The sequence below is a fragment of the Fusarium tjaetaba genome, assembly GCF_013396195.1.
Source record: "Fusarium tjaetaba strain NRRL 66243 chromosome Unknown NRRL66243_c0000123, whole genome shotgun sequence".
NCBI lineage: Eukaryota > Fungi > Ascomycota > Sordariomycetes > Hypocreales > Nectriaceae > Fusarium > Fusarium tjaetaba.
In genome coordinates, this window is record NW_023501319.1 from 33868 (window position 1) to 50608 (window position 16741).

Below are 16741 nucleotides of genomic sequence, written 5' to 3' on the forward strand. Positions count from 1 at the left end.
TACCCACAGCGTTACCCCAAGCCCATATGAGCTTAGGAGAGTTTATTACACTCAGCTCCTGGAGGGTTGGGGTTGCTTGCGTAATTACATTGAGAGCAAATTGTTATATAAAACTGAAGCCAGCCTTACAGGGACATCGAGAAGGTCCTTCTCCTGAACAGATACTTTGGGAACTGTGAAAAACCAGCTCGTAGTAGATCACATATAGGAGTACAGCATACACCTCAGGGTTTCAGACTACGGAAGATCAACAGGTATCTCGTGATATCGGAGTGTGATTGATGTAGGGTTGATAATGGCTTATACCCTCTAAGCTACAACGCAAGATACTGGCTCGCCGCCTCATAGTCTGATCCACCATCTTCTTATTAGAAAGTTCATTGGATGTGCTTCCTTAATCCAATATTAGCAAGAGACTCCTCATTGTGTCACCATAAATATAGATTACACATACCGACCAACCCAACATCTACCATGGCGAATCGAATTGCCCTTGTTGGTTATTCCCAGCTTGAGTCTGAGCCAAGCTTGATCCTGGAACCTGACCCAGACCCGGACCTGGTCCCTGATTCTGACTCTGATTCTGATTCTGGGTTGACCTAAGACCGTACTCAGCATCGAATGCGCATAATTCAGAGGTAAACATACGGTTGATGGTTGCTAGTCAGAGGCCCGATATTCCACTGCTGGAAGATCCGGTCTAGTCGCGCTCTGGTGAGCTTGACACGCTTCTCGCGGAGGCTTTCGAGCGCATCTTTGCTCTCAAGAATACCTCTGTTGACCTCGTCGCTTAGTGTGTACAGAGATTCGAGTTTGCCTTCGAGCTCGTTGATCAGCTTGCGGACGGCTTCTTTGTCGACTGGCTTTGTAGTGTTCTTCTTTTCTGTAGACGACATGGCGATTTCTTGGTTGCGAACGCAGAACAGGGATGCTTGTTGTAGAAAGTCATATAAACTGGCGAGGGGGAGGGAAAGTGTAGAGGGTTGAGGTTGGCAGTGGATAACAGCAGGATGCTGAGCAATGTAGTTGTAGAAGATCTTACCTCCCTTGATGCACTTACGCGCATCTCGTGCCCCATTCATCAAATTGCATAAAGAATGGCAATGCAGCAAAGCGCCAGAAAAGGATAAAGTAAAGACATGTTAATATGAATTTACAGGAAATCTAAGATCATAAGGACAAAGGTATCGAAGCAAACGAGACTGAGCCGCTATATCGACTCGTCCCAAACACCATAAACCCCCCCAGACAAAATCCAGACGTTACGCCCTATATCAAAACACTGTGACAGTGTTGACATGCCCATTCTTCAAAACTTCGAATACCAGCCCTGGGAATCCATACAGCGTGGTCGTGGAATCACCGTTTGTTTCTGCTCTTCTTGCGCCGCTCTCCTCCCACCCTCCTAAGAACTCACAACTACTACCTGGACTATCGCCCCAGCCACGATTAAGAACCATGCCACGTTGTCTTTGCTGAGAGTCGTTTCGTGGGAATGCAGATGCCCATGCAGCATTCATACGGTCCTCTATTTGTGGGAATGGTGTTTCCGAATCTGTCGGTCCGTTGCCATCATTTAGAGAGTCCAGGTATGCAATTTCCCAGCGACAGCGGCGATGGCGATTGAATTCATATGAGCCAGGTATGTTACCATGTAGAACCAGCTTTGTGGCTACTAATCGATCCGGGGAATGGGATATGATACCATTCTGACCCTCTGCTTCACTGACTAAGCTGCCAGGAGGAGCTTGTGATGGAGGTACACGAGTCGATATTAATATGTCAAACCCAAGATAGAAATAATTATAGAAGCATTCGCCATTTGTGTTAAGACCGATCTGATCATCGACGGCTTCTTCGTTGTCTGATGCATCAGACACCTCGTGCATGGAAGACTGATCTGTATCGGTGAGATCTTCGGGTCGGCCAATATCAGCAGCATCTGGGCGACCTTTGGCGTTGCTTGCGGTGCGCATCTTATGAATGACCATTTTCTGGTCATTCTTGCGATAGATGGCATTTGGAGGCCCCAACTCCATGAGGAGATCTTGAGGTGTTGTCTCGCCAAGGGTGATCCAGAAAGAGTTGCTGGTCCATTTCCTGAAAAGCTGAATCTTTCCAGCTCCATGTAATCGAACCAGCGAAATTTCGTCGGGGTAGACATCTTTACCTCGAGGAATCACGGTAGTTGACTTGATACTGGGCAGAATCTCAGTCCAAAGAGTCGGTCTAGCATCAGCCCAGGAATCACCACTGAAGACAGCCATCGAGGTTGCGACTTGACTAGATGCCGATGCAAAAGTCGACACTACGTCTTTCTCAGGCGAGTACTCGGAAGGATCAAGTGCGAAGTTGAAGGCGACACCAGGATAGGACAGGACATAGATGCCATTATCGTGACCGCTAGATGGCGTAATAAACTCACCGGCGTACGTAGGGCCGAGGAGTTTATGGTATATGTGTCGGAAAGTCGGTCCTGATGTCGAGTCGCCTGGTGAAGGAGATCCAGGGGTACCAGCAGATGGTTTTACAAGATCTCGTTCTTTGAAGGTAATATGATTCTTGGTAAAGTCGGTAACCTCGATAAGACGCAGACGCTGTTCGGGGCCGTCAAATCTTAGTCGTATACCATTCCCAGGGAGTTCAACGCCAACGGGTTCGGTGACAGGTCGGTCAGGGGAGTAAAGTAGCTCGATCTTCGGGAAGTGTTGGGGTTCAGCTTTGAGACGGGTAAGGACATCGTGAAGAGTTGCACCGAGGACTGTAAGTAGGTCAGTAGATGTTACTAAGTTTTATGATGTTTTAGCATACCTAGGAACCCCAGTGCTCGGCCAGGATAAAGCTGCGCGGTAAAGAGTGACATGTTGATGGCGATAATATTGTAGATAGGTAGCTTATCGCGGAGCTATCCCTGGAGGGGTTGAGCTATGGAAGAGCTGAGCTCCTAGGAGAGCTTTGTAGACTATATGTTGCTGACCATAGATGAATGAGTCTTTTGCCAAGTAGAATATTTAGAGAGTAAGGCCATGGATGCGTATAGAAGTAAATCAAAAGAGAATGGTCACGGTGTCTGTTGATGTTGGAGTCTTATCGAGTGAGGAGTGACAAAGATGCCATGTGATGCGATGCTGTGACGCGGGGCACTAAATGCACTAAAGGGAGGTGAGACTTAGTGCTACCTTAGGTACCTTAGTACCTAGTTTGGGATGACGTAAGGCAACCACATGGTCTTTATACTTGTATGCTGCTCATCTTACCTGTGGACTTTGTTGTTTTAATGCTTCATTCAATTGGTTTATTGTTCGTCTTATTTGACTAATTCGTTCCTTTGATCTAGATGAATTCTGTGTCAGACGCGTAAATGTTTGTGTATTCAATGTGCAAGGATTAGTTCCTCTAAGCAGATCGCCTGTGATGGCGTCTAATCCCAGTGATGGACGAAACGTGGTCCTAATGGATCGGATTCAGCTATAGTTAGTGTGATTGGTCTTTTCGTATCGAACAATCGATTGCTTCATGCAAAAAGGTAGATTGTTCCTGAATGAAAACCAACCTCTCTATCCGTAGCTCTTCTCTCATGATCGAACTTATACGAGCCTCGGCAAATGGCGTCTCATTCATGAACCTCGTGTGGGGCAGCCTAGGTTGGCGTTCTAGGGGTCGTATACGGCAGATGCAGCCTAAACTCAGCTTAGCTTAGGAGACAGTTGAACCTCTTATTTATCTCCAGACCTGCTCTATTAGGACACAACTCTTGTTCTTGCTGCTGTTTCTGCCCTTTATATAAACTGTGCAGGTCTCCTTACCCCAGAATCTCCCCTCAGGCTAACATAATTCCCCGGATCTTCCATCATGGCCCCCTCCGATTTTGCCGACTATCCCAAGCCTGTCGAGGCTCCAGCAGCTTCATACAACCCCACAGTCGAGAACAATCCTACATTCAGAGGCATTCCTCTCGTAATTGGTGCTAATCTGTGAGTTCTATGTCCTGTGGCTGATGTCCTTACCGAAGCTAAAGTCTTGTAGCATCGCCAAAGTTGGGTTCCTTCAACAATATTTCTGGGACAATGCCCACTTTGGCACTATCAAAGACATTCCTGCTCTTGATGATATTCCCTACAGGTTCCATGTATGAAAGGTCGTTTCTTCGTCCAAAATGCCACATAGCTAACCTCCTCAGCCTACCGTAACTCCCCTGGGCCCTACAAAGCCTATGCTTGACTTTGAGCCTAAGCTTCTCAAGTCGCAATATGCAGATTCCAAAGCACGCTACTACACTGCTAGTGACTACCATGAGATGTACAAGTCGGGCCAACTGACACCTCTCCAAGTCGCTGAAGCTCTCCTCCCCCAGATCTCCAGACCAGATGGCAAGTATTCTGATGGCTGGGTTGATAACCACGGCAAAGATCATTTAGTCCTCGAGGCTGCCAAAGCATCGACTGAGCGTTATGCTGCCGGCAAGCCACTGGGTGTATTGGACGGTGTACCTATCGGTGTCAAAGATGATACCGATGTTAAGGGATTTCATAACCACATTGGCATGAAATATGATCCCTCCATTGAAACTTTCAGGGAGCAGAAGGAATCGTCGTGGCCAGTGAAGAAACTCCAAGAGGCTGGTGCTGTAGTCATTGGAAAGAATGCTATGCATGAGCTTGGCTCTGGTGAGTCCATATACAACGTCTTTCTCATTCATTTACTGACCGTGATCAGACACCAGCGGATGCAATGTAAGCACAAGCCGCTTTATACAAGTCACCACTAATGAATCCAGGCTGCACAAGGAACACCCACTAACTGGCTCAACAAATCCTACTATCCTGGCGGTTCCTCCTCCGGGGGCTCATCCACTGTCTCAGCTGGTGTTGTCCCCATCGCGGTTGGCACCGACGCGGGAGGCAGTATCCGCATCCCTCCAACTTTCAATGGCGTCTACGGACTCAAGACCACACATAACAGGACTATGTTTATGAACAACACCATGTGTATCACCGGCCCCATCGCCGCTACTGTCTCAGACCTGACTATTGCCTACCGCGTCATGTCCCAGCCTAACCCAGATTGTCATATCCAGGGCCGTTTTGCTCGTTCTGATCCACCGCCAAAGGGTCAGAAGAAGGTCATGGGGATTTATCGTGACTGGTGGAACAAGGCTGACCCTCGTGTCAAGGAGGTCTGTGACAGGGCGGTCAATTACCTCGCTAACAAATGCGGTTATGAGATCATCGACATCACTATCCCCTACATCCCCGAGGCACAACTTGCACACAGTGTTGTCTGTATCACTGAAATGGCCGAGTCAGCCCGCCGACGAACTCCCAATCCCGCCGACTGGCTCTCGCTGGTAGGCCCCGCTAATAAGGTCGTTATGTCTGTCGGTACCAGGACTCCTGCAGCCGATATGCTCAAATACGGTGCTTTGCGAGAGCTCATCATGCAACATATCGCCTACTTGTTCCAGAAGCACCCTGGCCTGCTTATCATGACACCCACAAGCCCCTTGATCGGATGGCCTATTGTACCTGGTGATCAAGCCTACGGCATGAGTGATACCAACACGACTATTCGAAACATGCTCTACGTCTTTTTGGCCAACTTGACCGGCACGCCTGCGGTATCAGCACCTGTGGGATACGTGGATCCAGATCAGGGTGAGGGTAAGCTCTCTATTGGCTTGATGGCCACAGGAGAATGGGGTAGTGAGGAGCAGCTCCTGGCTTGGGCAGCAGAGGCAGAGGAGTATTTGCATAATTCTACAGAGTCTGGCCGGCGCCGACCTGATGAGTGGCTGGATGTTGTAGATCTGGCTAAACAGAAGGCATAACGTCTTTGTACCAAGATGATGCTTTGATGTTTCTTTACCTCAGGTCGCAAAAATGAAAATGGAATATGGAGTCTTTTAATTGTTGTTTAGCATGTGCTGATCAAGGGTGCTTCTTAGCTCCCCCTCTTGTGACTACGCAACTATTGGGATTATTTAGACAGGAACTTAGAAGCAAGACTCATAAGACCGGAAGCGCCACCCTGCTGTCCACCAGCACCGGCCTGGTTCTTGAGGTACATCTTGAAAGCGACTTCACCAGCCTGCTGGATGACGCTCTCCTTGCTCGTGCCCTCGGACACCTTGCCTGATGCGGCCTTGTTGTCAAAGAGCTATGGATTTATATTAGACGTTGACTTATATGTGTGCTGTCCCTCAAAACTAACCTTGCTAGCCTCGGCCAGGGCAAGTCCCAAGAACGCTGTCTGGCTGTTGGCACCAGTACTGCTTTGGCCCTGGCCCTGGGTGAACATCTTGAGAGCTTGCATAGCAGCAGCGGTACCAAGACTCTTGCTGTCTTGCTGGGAGTCGTCGTCGTTGTATGTGTTCTTGTGTTGCTTGATGGCATCTGACGATCATATATCATCAGCATGTGTCTCACCCATGGGATAGAAACCTTAAGAAGATGACTTACCTTCCTCATCAAGGTCTTCATCAGCAAGCTTGTTCTGCTTCTGTCCGAGAGATCCTAGAATGCTTCCAAAGAGATCCTTGTCACCAGAAGATCCTGCCTTCTGATGGGCTTCCTCCTTGGCGTTGTCAAAGTCGACGTTTCCACCAAGGAAGCTGGGAAAGCCACCGCCACCCTGAGACTCTGTGTATTGTTAGATTCGCTCGCTCGATTGGAAGTCTGTGATAATAACTAACGTATGCCACCAGCAGGAGGGTACTGCTGTTGCTGGCCATACTGGCCCTCTTGTTGTCCGTAACCTTGCTGTTGGCCATAGCCCTGGTCTTGGCCTCCGTAACCCTGCTGATGTCCGTATCCTTGCTGCTGGTGTTCTAGAGAGAATATCAATTAGCTGAAGCTACCTGGGTTTTGAGTTATGGTTGGAATGTCGAGATCTGGAAGACAACGCCTAGCTGTTGCTTTAACGCCCCTCAACGTTCGGAGGTCGTATGAGGGGCATCATGGACCCTTGGCGGGGTAATAAGAGCTATGAGGTAAAATATGAGGACAGAGGCATTAACATACCCTGACGCTTGTCCTTGTCGTCGTCAAGATAGTCCTTAGCGGCGTTGATGAGCTTATCCATGATGGCGATTGTAGTTTGACAGGATGGCGAATGTATTTGTATTGAAAGTTGTTTAGTTTCGAGAGGGAAATGTTTATGAGAGAGAGGTTGATGATGCAAAGGATTAAGTTGAAATAGAGAGGGGTCCACGTCTCAGATACTGTCTGTACATTGAGTTTGGAGAACGAAGGTCCAATCAGCTCAATTAATGGAACGTCTATTACATGGCCCTCTAACTAGCAGTGCCTAGGTACTGACCTTACGTACCAGAGTGTATCACTGTTTGTTATGCTGTATTATCCATCCAATACTTTGCTGCGATTCCCCTCGAGGTGTCTGACGTGGATCCAGCTGTACAAGCTACCTACAGTACAGCTCCCCCTCATAATTATGGGGAGCTTGTCACGACCTACGCAATCCATTCGGCCTTAGTGGGACTTGGAGCACTAGCTATTGCTTATTTCAGCTGCCATGACAACTTCAGCTGAACTGCATCGTCACATATGAGAAAAATAAAAGCCGACTGACTGCATTGGGGCCCACAATGAATAAGGTAGCCAGAGGGTACTGAGGTTCATGTCGTTGCATCTTTTAGTCACGACAGTCACTCTACAAATAATGCGTCAATTCATATACGTGGCGCAACAAGGGCGCACACGTCAGCTATGTCTGCCCAAATGCTCCCTACACTCCAGGTATCTGTGTTGTAGTCCCAGTCGTGACAAATCAAATATCCAGTTCAGTCGTGAGTTTGCAAAAAAGAAAGTAATCAAGTAAACAACCGGCTGTGAGCGTCTCGTGTATCCCGCTTTTCGCCATCCAAATCAGTAATTTCAGCCCAAACTCCATCGTGCCCCAGGCACCGTGTCTCTAGCCAGCTCTCTTATATCATGGCAAACACTGCTACTTACTACCCTCGTTTCGGTCGTTTCAGGCATCTTGCAGGCCGGTAGATCGATAGCTCGTTGGGAGCCATTTCGTCGCCCCGTGATCATACAGATTGGTCCACCGTAGGAGGATGGCTGGTGCTGGTTCTCTTCTTCTCCCTCTTGGCCCAACGTAAACCGCAGGCGTTGCATAATGTCTTCGGTCCTTGGGGTCCCTTTCTCCATTCCGGTGAGTCCAGGGTGCCTGCGTTATGTCAGTATTGGTGCAACAGGCCACTTGCGTCGAAAGAACCACTTACCACAATCCGTACACACATATTCCTCAGACGTCTTGAGCTTCTTCTTTTTATCGCCGGTTCGAGGGTCTCGCTCCATCGGAATTGCAATTCCTGCATCGCCCTTGATCAAGGTCGGGCTAGCATTACCAGTGGTAATTCCCCGACTTCGTTCGCCCTCAATATATCGCAATCCCGTCAACATCTCAATCGTGTCTGTGTGCGATGCTCCTTCGTAACGTGCCATCTTGTCCTTCAGCGAATCCTGCCGACCACCTGCGACTGAGCCTTCGAGATTCTCACGTGTGAGAGCTTTATTGAGAGCTGCTCGATCGGCCTCTGTCATTCCCCTTTCGCTACCCGGGCGATAAAAGGTTCCCGAAGAGACGCCGGTTCCTTCAGATGGGGTCATGTCTGACCGACCCTCTTGGCTCTGTAGCCACTGCTTTTGCGCCTCATCGTTTTCGGCCTCCTCTTCACGACGGAGCTCGGCGATACGGCGCTTTAACCTTTCATTTTCGATCTTATGCTCAAGGAAAGAGTCTAGAAGCCCAGCGTTTTTGGTGGGATACGGTCGCGCCATCATAAACACGGCCTGGCAGAAAGGCGATTGGTTATTTGGATTGGGGGCGAACTTGGCGCCCGCGATGTGAGCATGGCCGACAGTCTCAAAAATCGCATATTCGGCGTCCTTCTTTTTGAAACGGTAAAAAAGTCGTAGCGGGTTGCCTGATGCGATGGATTCGTTGAGTTCTGCGACAAAAACACCTTGGTCATCTGGGTGGATCAGGTCTTTGAGAAACACGTCTTGAATCTCCTCTACACTGTATCCAGTGACCTGGAGAATGCTAGGTGATGCGTATTTGATGCGCCCGTTCGCATCGAGAATCTGCAAAAAGTCTCTGAGCTCTTCCACAACCTTGGCGGGCCAATTTCTTCGTTTGGTGAACTCAGTGAGGGTGCTGGCGCCAGCGAGATTCATCTGAGCAAAGGCGCCAGCGGGGAGGGGCCCTGCGCCAGGAACATTGTTCGCTGCTGTGTTGAATTGATTTTCAGCTCTCGCGACAGACTCTTCTGTGGTCGATTGCCCATTGCCGAAAGAGCCGCTCATGTTGGATTCATCTGCGGATTCGAGGTTCATTGGAATATCTGTTATGCCACCGAGCATACTATTATCGAGCATGGCCATAAGATCGTTGTCCTGACCATCAGCGCCCATCTACAAAATCGGGTTAGCCGAAATGATCGAAGATCAAGGTTGCGTTGACCTTGGCCGATTGGGGGGGGGCGCTATAGATAGGGCCGCAGCCCCGGCGTCGGCGTCGGCGTCGCGGGGAGGGGAGTGGTAATTCACCTGGCCACCCGTCATATCGGGGAGAGAACCAATATCGAGGTTGAAACCGTAGAAATTGTTGAAGTTGTTCGGATGAGGGGCGCCCTGGGGCGGAGGAGGTGGTGGAGGTGGTCCGTGGGACATGGTTGCGGCGCATTCATGAAGTTGCATTGGCGAGAACCCGGAAAGGGCAATTCCAGTGGCCTTGGGCGTGGCCTTGGTGGTCTCTTCAGCGCTCGACTCAGTGGATGCGACAGCGGTAGCGATAAGAGCTGGGGATGAGTTGTCCAATTGGAGATATTGTTTCGATGGCTTGAGTACCATGAGAGATTCTGAAAAACGAAAGGATGTTTCCGGGGGGTAATAAGGTATTCTGGGGTCGTATCGGTGCTTTTTATCCTTCAATTTTGTTTTTTGGGTATGGCGAAGGCGAATTCTTGAGCTCAACATCTAACTCGAAACGTAGAAATGGATGTCGAGCTTCCCCTCTCTACTTTCCACTGAGACAATGAACAGCAAAGAGCATCGAGTAATCGCCCAGGAACAAATTGGTAAAGAAGTTGAAGGTGTCCCTACTAGCCGCCTGCAAAATGTTAGTAACAACAACACAAAATGGAAAATGTCGTTGGCGTGATGAAGTTAAATGAAGAGGCAGCGCTGAAGGGGCTTGAAATAGAACAAGGCATGAGAGATGTTGTATGGGCACGGGCACAGATTGGAGTTACCTGGCTGGCAGTACTCAGATAGATGGGACGCCTGATATAGCAAGAAAGTATTGGACATGTGAGAGGCAAGATGGTGAAATGTTTTGGATAAACTTGCTGTGACGGGGCAAGATGAGATGAGATATCAGCAAGCACATATCCATCTGTCATGTTACCTACCTACACCACGGTTTCTAGTAGCGGCTTTGGATAACAAAGAATGGCCCGCTTTCTGAGTCAAGGCGAGGCTCAGGATCGCTTTGAAAGGTGCAGATCGTTAGGTTCACAGCAGAGACAGAGGTTGAGAGCGACTTTTAAATTTTCCCTTGCTTGGGTCTGATGACAGGGCAGCAAGCAGGCTTGTGGTGTGTGTGTGTCCATCTCAATCAGTCCATAGACTGCCATGGTAGACTGGGCAGATCAGAAAAGCAAGTGTGGCCAGGTACGGAGTACTGCTATCAGGGAGTTAGCCACTGTAAAACATGGCACTTTTGGAGAATTGGATTCTTTCACACATGGGAATTTGGGCTTCCTTGGACTGAACTGGGCATGAAACGTCACCTCTTGTGTCCGGGGGCCCAATCTGCACTGCTCGGCAACACCCCCTGTTCTTGTCATTAGCCTCATGGGTACTTGTCCAACAATTGAACCAGTGTTCCGGAGGTTATGCCCCGACAAAAGTGGGTTGGTTTCTCACAGGAGTTTCTCCATCCGAATCTATTGGTTGACTGCATCGGCGTAGTCCGTTTTAGCGCACCCTTGGATCTCCTTAGCGGGATCCATCGTAAAGGGTCCAGCGGCAGTAGCGCAAGCCAAGCGCCAAGGTAGGTCACCATCCACAGTGGCTGACCAATATTTGTAGTATCTCATTCGAGGCTCGCATGAGAAATATCGATTCTCGTAGGCGTTCATGATGTCTGATTAGTTCGACATTCAGGGGGATCATCGCGGGGCAGCTACGGGGGTTTGTTGGAGAGATTCGTGATCGAGATATCAGGAAAGAAAATGGCATCGCGGAACAAGAGATGCCCAAGAGGCGAAGAGAAAAGTGCCATGTCTTATTCAAAACCACATAGTAGGCTGCATGTCTGCACGTCTCGTTAGCCGATCCTCGTAAGCAAATCTTTCCCAAATTTGTCGCCTCATTCAAAGTCTGCTGTTTCTCAGTTTTTCATGCAAGGAAAACAGAAATATGTCACTGTTATGGCACCACTGCTGTCGCCCAAAAGAAAAATGCGCTACTGGACTGTTTGAATGTCCCTGAGAGCAAGAAAATCTCTAACATGAAGCTAAGGAGCCAAAATTAACTGGTCTAAAGACCTACCAAGATATACTAAACTTACCTATATATTTCTGTCACTCAAGACAGGGGCCCTAAGTTTTCTTACCTCCCTAAGAATGGCCGTATTTCGTTGCTTCTTCAGCTCTCTAGACCCTTCGAGACCCTTAGGCTCTGAGGGAAATCGTCAAGCAATGTCGCTCCAGCTGTAAGGGGTCTGGGGTCTACATCGTACAAACCCAAAGCGGAGTGGCGTCGGGACCTACCTGGTGTGGGTTTGCTTGCGTTCTGTACCTAGGGACCTTGGAGGTCTTGGTTTTGGGGGTCTCTGGAGACTTGCCACTTGATGATCTGCTGACGTCGAAAAGACGTAATCTTCTAGTCGATCTCATCAATTGAAGAAACGTCACAAACTTGTACTCGCCGTGAAAGAATGAGAAAATGAAACAGTTTTGCCAGCGTCAAAACAATGCTAAAGCGTAGATTATTGTTGAGCTCAAACAACTTTCCAAAACCAGCCATTTTTGGAGAAATGATTAGTGAACAGATCATGCTGGCAGGCAGGATGGGGTCGGATCACGGTACTTTCCATCTTCTCTTCCCAGTGAAGTCGCGAGAACCCCGGCTAAATCAAACACGTGCTTACGCATCGACGGTTCCTGACTTTCTAACCTCTCAACGCGTCTTTGTATCTAACGTCGCGTTACCCGCCAATTTGACTTCAGCTATCTGATCCACGCTAACGAGCAACAATTGTTGTCTACCTTATTCAAGACCTCGACGTTCTTGCGACTTGTGAATTGCAGCTTTTCTTATTAGTCAATGAATTAATCCACGTAATCGACACTGCCGCTACTACATTCCCCTGATGAGACAGTAGTCACCATGTCCAGAATCGACAAGCTTTCGATCTCGGGTGTGCGATCCTTCAGCCCCTCAGTCCGTGAAGCTATCCAGTTCAATACGCCCCTTACTCTTATTGTCGGCTACAATGGATCAGGGAAGACAACAATCATTGAGTGTCTAAAATATGCCACGACCGGCGAGCTGCCGCCCAACAGCAAGGGCGGCGCTTTCATTCATGACCCAAAGGTGCCGATATGTTCATTTCCTCAACAAACAGATCAATCAGATCTTGATGCTAACATAATGTAGCTTTGTGGTGAGAAAGAGGTTATGGCTCAGGTCAAACTCCAATTTCGATCGATCAATGACCGTCAACATGTCGCTACTCGAAGTTTACAACTTACCGTCAAGAAGACCACCCGCTCTCAGAAAACCCTGGACTGCTCCCTGGTTGTGGTCAATAATGGAGAGCGATCAACAACTTCTACGCGGCAAGCTCAGCTAGATGAAATGATCCCGGAGCGCCTCGGTGTTTCTCCTGCAATCCTTGATGCTGTCATTTTCTGCCATCAAGACGAATCCCTCTGGCCATTGAGTGAGCCGGCTGCTTTGAAGAAACGGTTTGACGAAATATTTGAGGCCATGAAATATACGAAAGCCATCGACAACCTCAAGGTCCTCCGAAAGAAACAAGTCGAGCAGCTCGGCAAGCTTCAGAATGACGAGGCTCATAACAAGGTGAACAAGGATCGTGGTGACAGGGCCGAAAAGAGGATGAAAGCTCTGCAAGCCGAAATTGAGGGATCTCGAGCAACTTGTGAATCGATCAGTTCTGAAATGGAGGAAACGCAAGACAAGATCCGAAACATCCGAGAAACGGCGAATAGTCACCTTGCAATTGTGCAGAACCTCAACACCAAGCGTGAGCAGCTTGAGTACAGAGAAGAGGCTGTCAAAGAATTGAAGGCCACTATTGATGAATTGTCCGATGACGATGGAAAGCTTGAGGGTGACCTAGCACATTATGAAGACCGTATGCAGCATCTTCAGGATGAGGCCGACCAGAACAAAGCACAGTATAATGAATTGCAGACCGAGCTAGGAAAATCACGAAAGGAGCTTTCTGCCAAGCTTTCCGAACAGGGCAAACACCAATCGGACAAAGACAAGTACGAGCGCCAATTGAAGATACGCATGGAAACCATTCAGGAGGCCGCCCAGTCTTACGGCTTCTCGGGGTTTGACGGCAATCTTTCGGATCACCATGTGAAATCCTTCAATGACAGACTTCAAAAGCTTCTGAGCGAGAAGAAACGGGATCTGGAACGCTTGCAGAAGGAAAACTCCACTGAGCTCGACCGGGCCACTGGCGTCATCACTGAGCTTGAAGGCCGTAAAGCTGCTCGCACACAAGACCGCGTATCCGCGAAACAACGAATGGGCGCTATTGAAAAACGCACTTCGGTGCTCCAGAACGAGTCAAGTCAGATAGACGTGGACGAGGGTGCCAAGGCTGTGCTTGATGGTCAGATGCAAGATCTGGAAAGCAGGTTTCAGACAGCCCAGAAGACCTTAGAGAACGCTGATTGGGACCGCCAAATCTCTGACGAGAACGATAAGCTGCATCAGCTCGAGAATGAGAACGATAAGCTAGGCCGGGAGCTTGTAGAATGTACTCGTCTAGCCTCTGAGCGAGCCCAACTTGATTACAGGAAGAAGGAACTTGCTGACCGCAAGCGCAAGCTTGATACATTGACAAGCACCTGGAAGCCGAAGCTCGACAAAATTCTTGGCAGTGACTGGCAGCCAGAAACACTCGATTCCAAGTTCCAGGCATTGACTAAGGACCAAAGCAAGGTTGTCAGTGAGGCCCAGAAGCGTCGTGAACAAATCCGCCAAAAGCAGCAGAAAGTGGAATTCAAATTGAGGACTTCTAAGGAGTCCCATGAGAAGAAATCCAGGGAGGCGGCCACTTGCCAACAGCAGGTCGTCAATGCTCTTCTTGCTGTTCGCGACAATGCTGCCGTTGAGGATTACAAAGAAGAGATCGACGCCGCTGAGTCACAGGTGGAGGAGCTCAGGAATGAGTTGAGCCTCTTCGACGCTCTCGTGGACTATTACACAAAATGCAAGCGCTTGCTTGATACTAAACGCAAGTGCCAACTCTGTGATCGCCACTTTGATGACAACCAAGCTGCAAGTATGGAGCGCTTGAGCAAGAGGATCGACAAGCACCTTGACCCAAGAGGCAAACTTGATACAGAGAAAGACCTCAAGGACACCGTCGCAAGCTTAGAAAAGCTAAGATCCGTCAGGGGATCTTATGATACGTATGAGCGGTTGACTGCCGAACTGCCTAGTCTTCGAGAAGAGTGCAAGGTTGCCGAAGCAGAGTTTGATGCCCTTGAGAGACAAGTAGAAGAACAAGGATCCGTCTTGTCGGCTGAGGAAGAGAAGCTGAAAGACCTGGAAGATATGTCAAAGACGGTCCTCAGCATTGCACAAACTGTCAAGGATATTGCAGAGTCCGAGAACCAGGTTGACCGTATCATGTCTCAGCAAATGTCTGGTGGGATTACTCGAAGCCCCGACGAGATTCATGAGCTTCAAGCTGGCCTGTCGGACCAGATGAGGAACCTGAAAAATCGCATCGCGAAGTTGACTGCGGATCGCCAGCGCACAAAAGACCAGCTCAACTCTCTTGAGCTTGAAAAGAGCGAGTTAAGAAACAAGATTAGCCGAGCAGTGGGTCAATTAGACAAAAAGCAAGACCTCCAGAATCAGATCCAGGCACTGAAAGAAGAGGCTTCCCATCAACGAGACGTCATTCAACGAGCTGATGAGGAGTTGGAGACCATTGAGCCCAGCATTACTGAAGCAAAGTCAGCACGTGATGAAGTCCTAAGACGCGGCCGGGCCAAGGAGCAAGTCATTGCTGACGCCCGTGATGCCGTAGCCAACTCTGTCAACGAGATGAAGATGATGGATGCTGATATTCAAGATTATATCGACCGGGGCGGACCTTCTAATCTTGCATCTAATGAACGATCCATTGCCACACTTGAGAAGACAATTGCGAGTACTGAAAAGGAGGTCACAGACCTTACTGTTCGTACGAATAAGCTCAAGCAGGACATTGACAATGGAGACCGTAAGAAGAAAAACATCAAAGACAACCTGAACTACCGCAAGAATCTTCGCACGATCGACGTTATCCGTCAAGAGATCGCTGAGTTGGAAGACCGTAATGCAGATGAGGATTACGAGCGCCTCCAGGCTGAAGCTCGCATGCAAGAGAACCACTACAATCGCCTTCTTGCTGAGCGAGGCTCCGTTATGGGATCTATGAAAACTAAAGATGAAGAACTTGGGAGGCTCCTTCAAGAGTGGGAAATGGACTATAAGGACGCCAAGAGAAAGTATCGCGAGTCGCACATTCGCGTGGAAACGACCAAGGCTGCTATTGAAGATTTGGCGCAGTGTAGCTCGGCCGTGGACAAAGCTGTGATGCAATTTCACTCCTTGAAGATGGCCGAAGTGAATCGCATTGCTGGTGAATTGTGGCAGAGCACCTACCAAGGAACAGACATTGATACTATTCTCATCCGCTCAGACAATGAGTCAAACACAGGCAAGCGCAGCTACAACTACCGACTCTGCATGGTGAAGCAGGACACCGAGATGGACATGCGTGGCAGATGTTCCGCTGGGCAAAAGGTTCTCGCGTCTATCATTATTCGCCTAGCTCTGGCAGAGTCTTTCGGCGTCAACTGTGGCCTGATCGCACTCGATGAGCCCACCACGAACTTGGATCGTGACAATATCAAGAGTCTGGCGGAGAGTCTCCATATGATCATCAAGGCTCGGCAGGCACAGAGCAATTTCCAGCTTATTGTGATTACTCATGACGAGGACTTTTTGCGACATATGAGGTGTAGCGATTTCTGTGACAGTTTCTTCAGAGTCAAGCGAGATGAACGACAAAACAGTGTCATCTCGAGGGAAAGCATCACAAAGATCTTCTAATGGGTGCACCAAGTACTCAAACAGGACAACTTGAGATTTGATGTCGAACAAATATGTAAAATAGGTTGAGATATTATCAGCGTCAAACCATTTTTCTTGGCATTGAGGGACGTGTACAAATATCATCATATATTCGTATATTGTTTGTTATGGCTTGTGCTCTGCGATATCTTGCTGTTACTCCTCTAACACTTGTGGTAAACAGATGTTTGATTGTATCGCCGGCTTCATTCAGTGTTGGGCGCGGCGGTATCAAATAATGTCTTCTGACGCAAATGTGCCCCAAAATGCACGATGTTAGGATGAGAACTGGTTCGATGCCGTCGTCTATT

General features: G+C 48.8%; 6 protein-coding genes across 6 annotated transcripts; 2 read left to right on the forward strand and 4 right to left on the reverse strand.

Moving 5' to 3' along the window:
- Window positions 1-469: 469 nt before the first annotated feature.
- Window positions 470-1066, reverse strand: FTJAE_6321 (uncharacterized protein; the record flags this gene model as incomplete). Its single annotated transcript, XM_037352921.1, has 3 exons — window positions 470-599; window positions 649-1013; window positions 1061-1066. The coding sequence occupies 3 exons, from the start codon at window positions 1064-1066 to the stop codon at window positions 470-472; spliced, it is 501 nt and encodes a 166-aa protein (XP_037206534.1).
- Window positions 1067-1274: 208 nt separating this feature from the next.
- FTJAE_6322 (UPF0183 domain protein) lies at window positions 1275-2863 on the reverse strand (the record flags this gene model as incomplete). The annotated part of the gene is made up of 2 exons (XM_037352922.1): window positions 1275-2761; window positions 2812-2863. 2 exons carry the CDS (start codon window positions 2861-2863, stop codon window positions 1275-1277), a joined length of 1539 nt encoding a protein of 512 aa, XP_037206535.1.
- Window positions 2864-3852: 989 nt separating this feature from the next.
- Window positions 3853-5827, forward strand: FTJAE_6323 (amidase; the record flags this gene model as incomplete). The annotated part of the gene is made up of 5 exons (XM_037352923.1): window positions 3853-3974; window positions 4027-4129; window positions 4181-4667; window positions 4717-4733; window positions 4778-5827. 5 exons carry the CDS (start codon window positions 3853-3855, stop codon window positions 5825-5827), a joined length of 1779 nt encoding a protein of 592 aa, XP_037206536.1.
- A 149-nt stretch (window positions 5828-5976) lies between these two features.
- On the reverse strand, window positions 5977-7080 carry FTJAE_6324 (uncharacterized protein; the record flags this gene model as incomplete). The annotated part of the gene is made up of 5 exons (XM_037352924.1): window positions 5977-6156; window positions 6211-6392; window positions 6459-6638; window positions 6692-6826; window positions 7020-7080. The coding sequence occupies 5 exons, from the start codon at window positions 7078-7080 to the stop codon at window positions 5977-5979; spliced, it is 738 nt and encodes a 245-aa protein (XP_037206537.1).
- Window positions 7081-8050: 970 nt separating this feature from the next.
- Window positions 8051-9878, reverse strand: FTJAE_6325 (cutinase palindrome-binding protein; the record flags this gene model as incomplete). Its single annotated transcript, XM_037352925.1, has 3 exons — window positions 8051-8190; window positions 8246-9440; window positions 9576-9878. 3 exons carry the CDS (start codon window positions 9876-9878, stop codon window positions 8051-8053), a joined length of 1638 nt encoding a protein of 545 aa, XP_037206538.1.
- A 2544-nt stretch (window positions 9879-12422) lies between these two features.
- FTJAE_6326 (DNA repair RAD50) lies at window positions 12423-16409 on the forward strand (the record flags this gene model as incomplete). Its single annotated transcript, XM_037352926.1, has 2 exons — window positions 12423-12629; window positions 12693-16409. 2 exons carry the CDS (start codon window positions 12423-12425, stop codon window positions 16407-16409), a joined length of 3924 nt encoding a protein of 1307 aa, XP_037206539.1.
- Window positions 16410-16741: the final 332 nt, after the last annotated feature.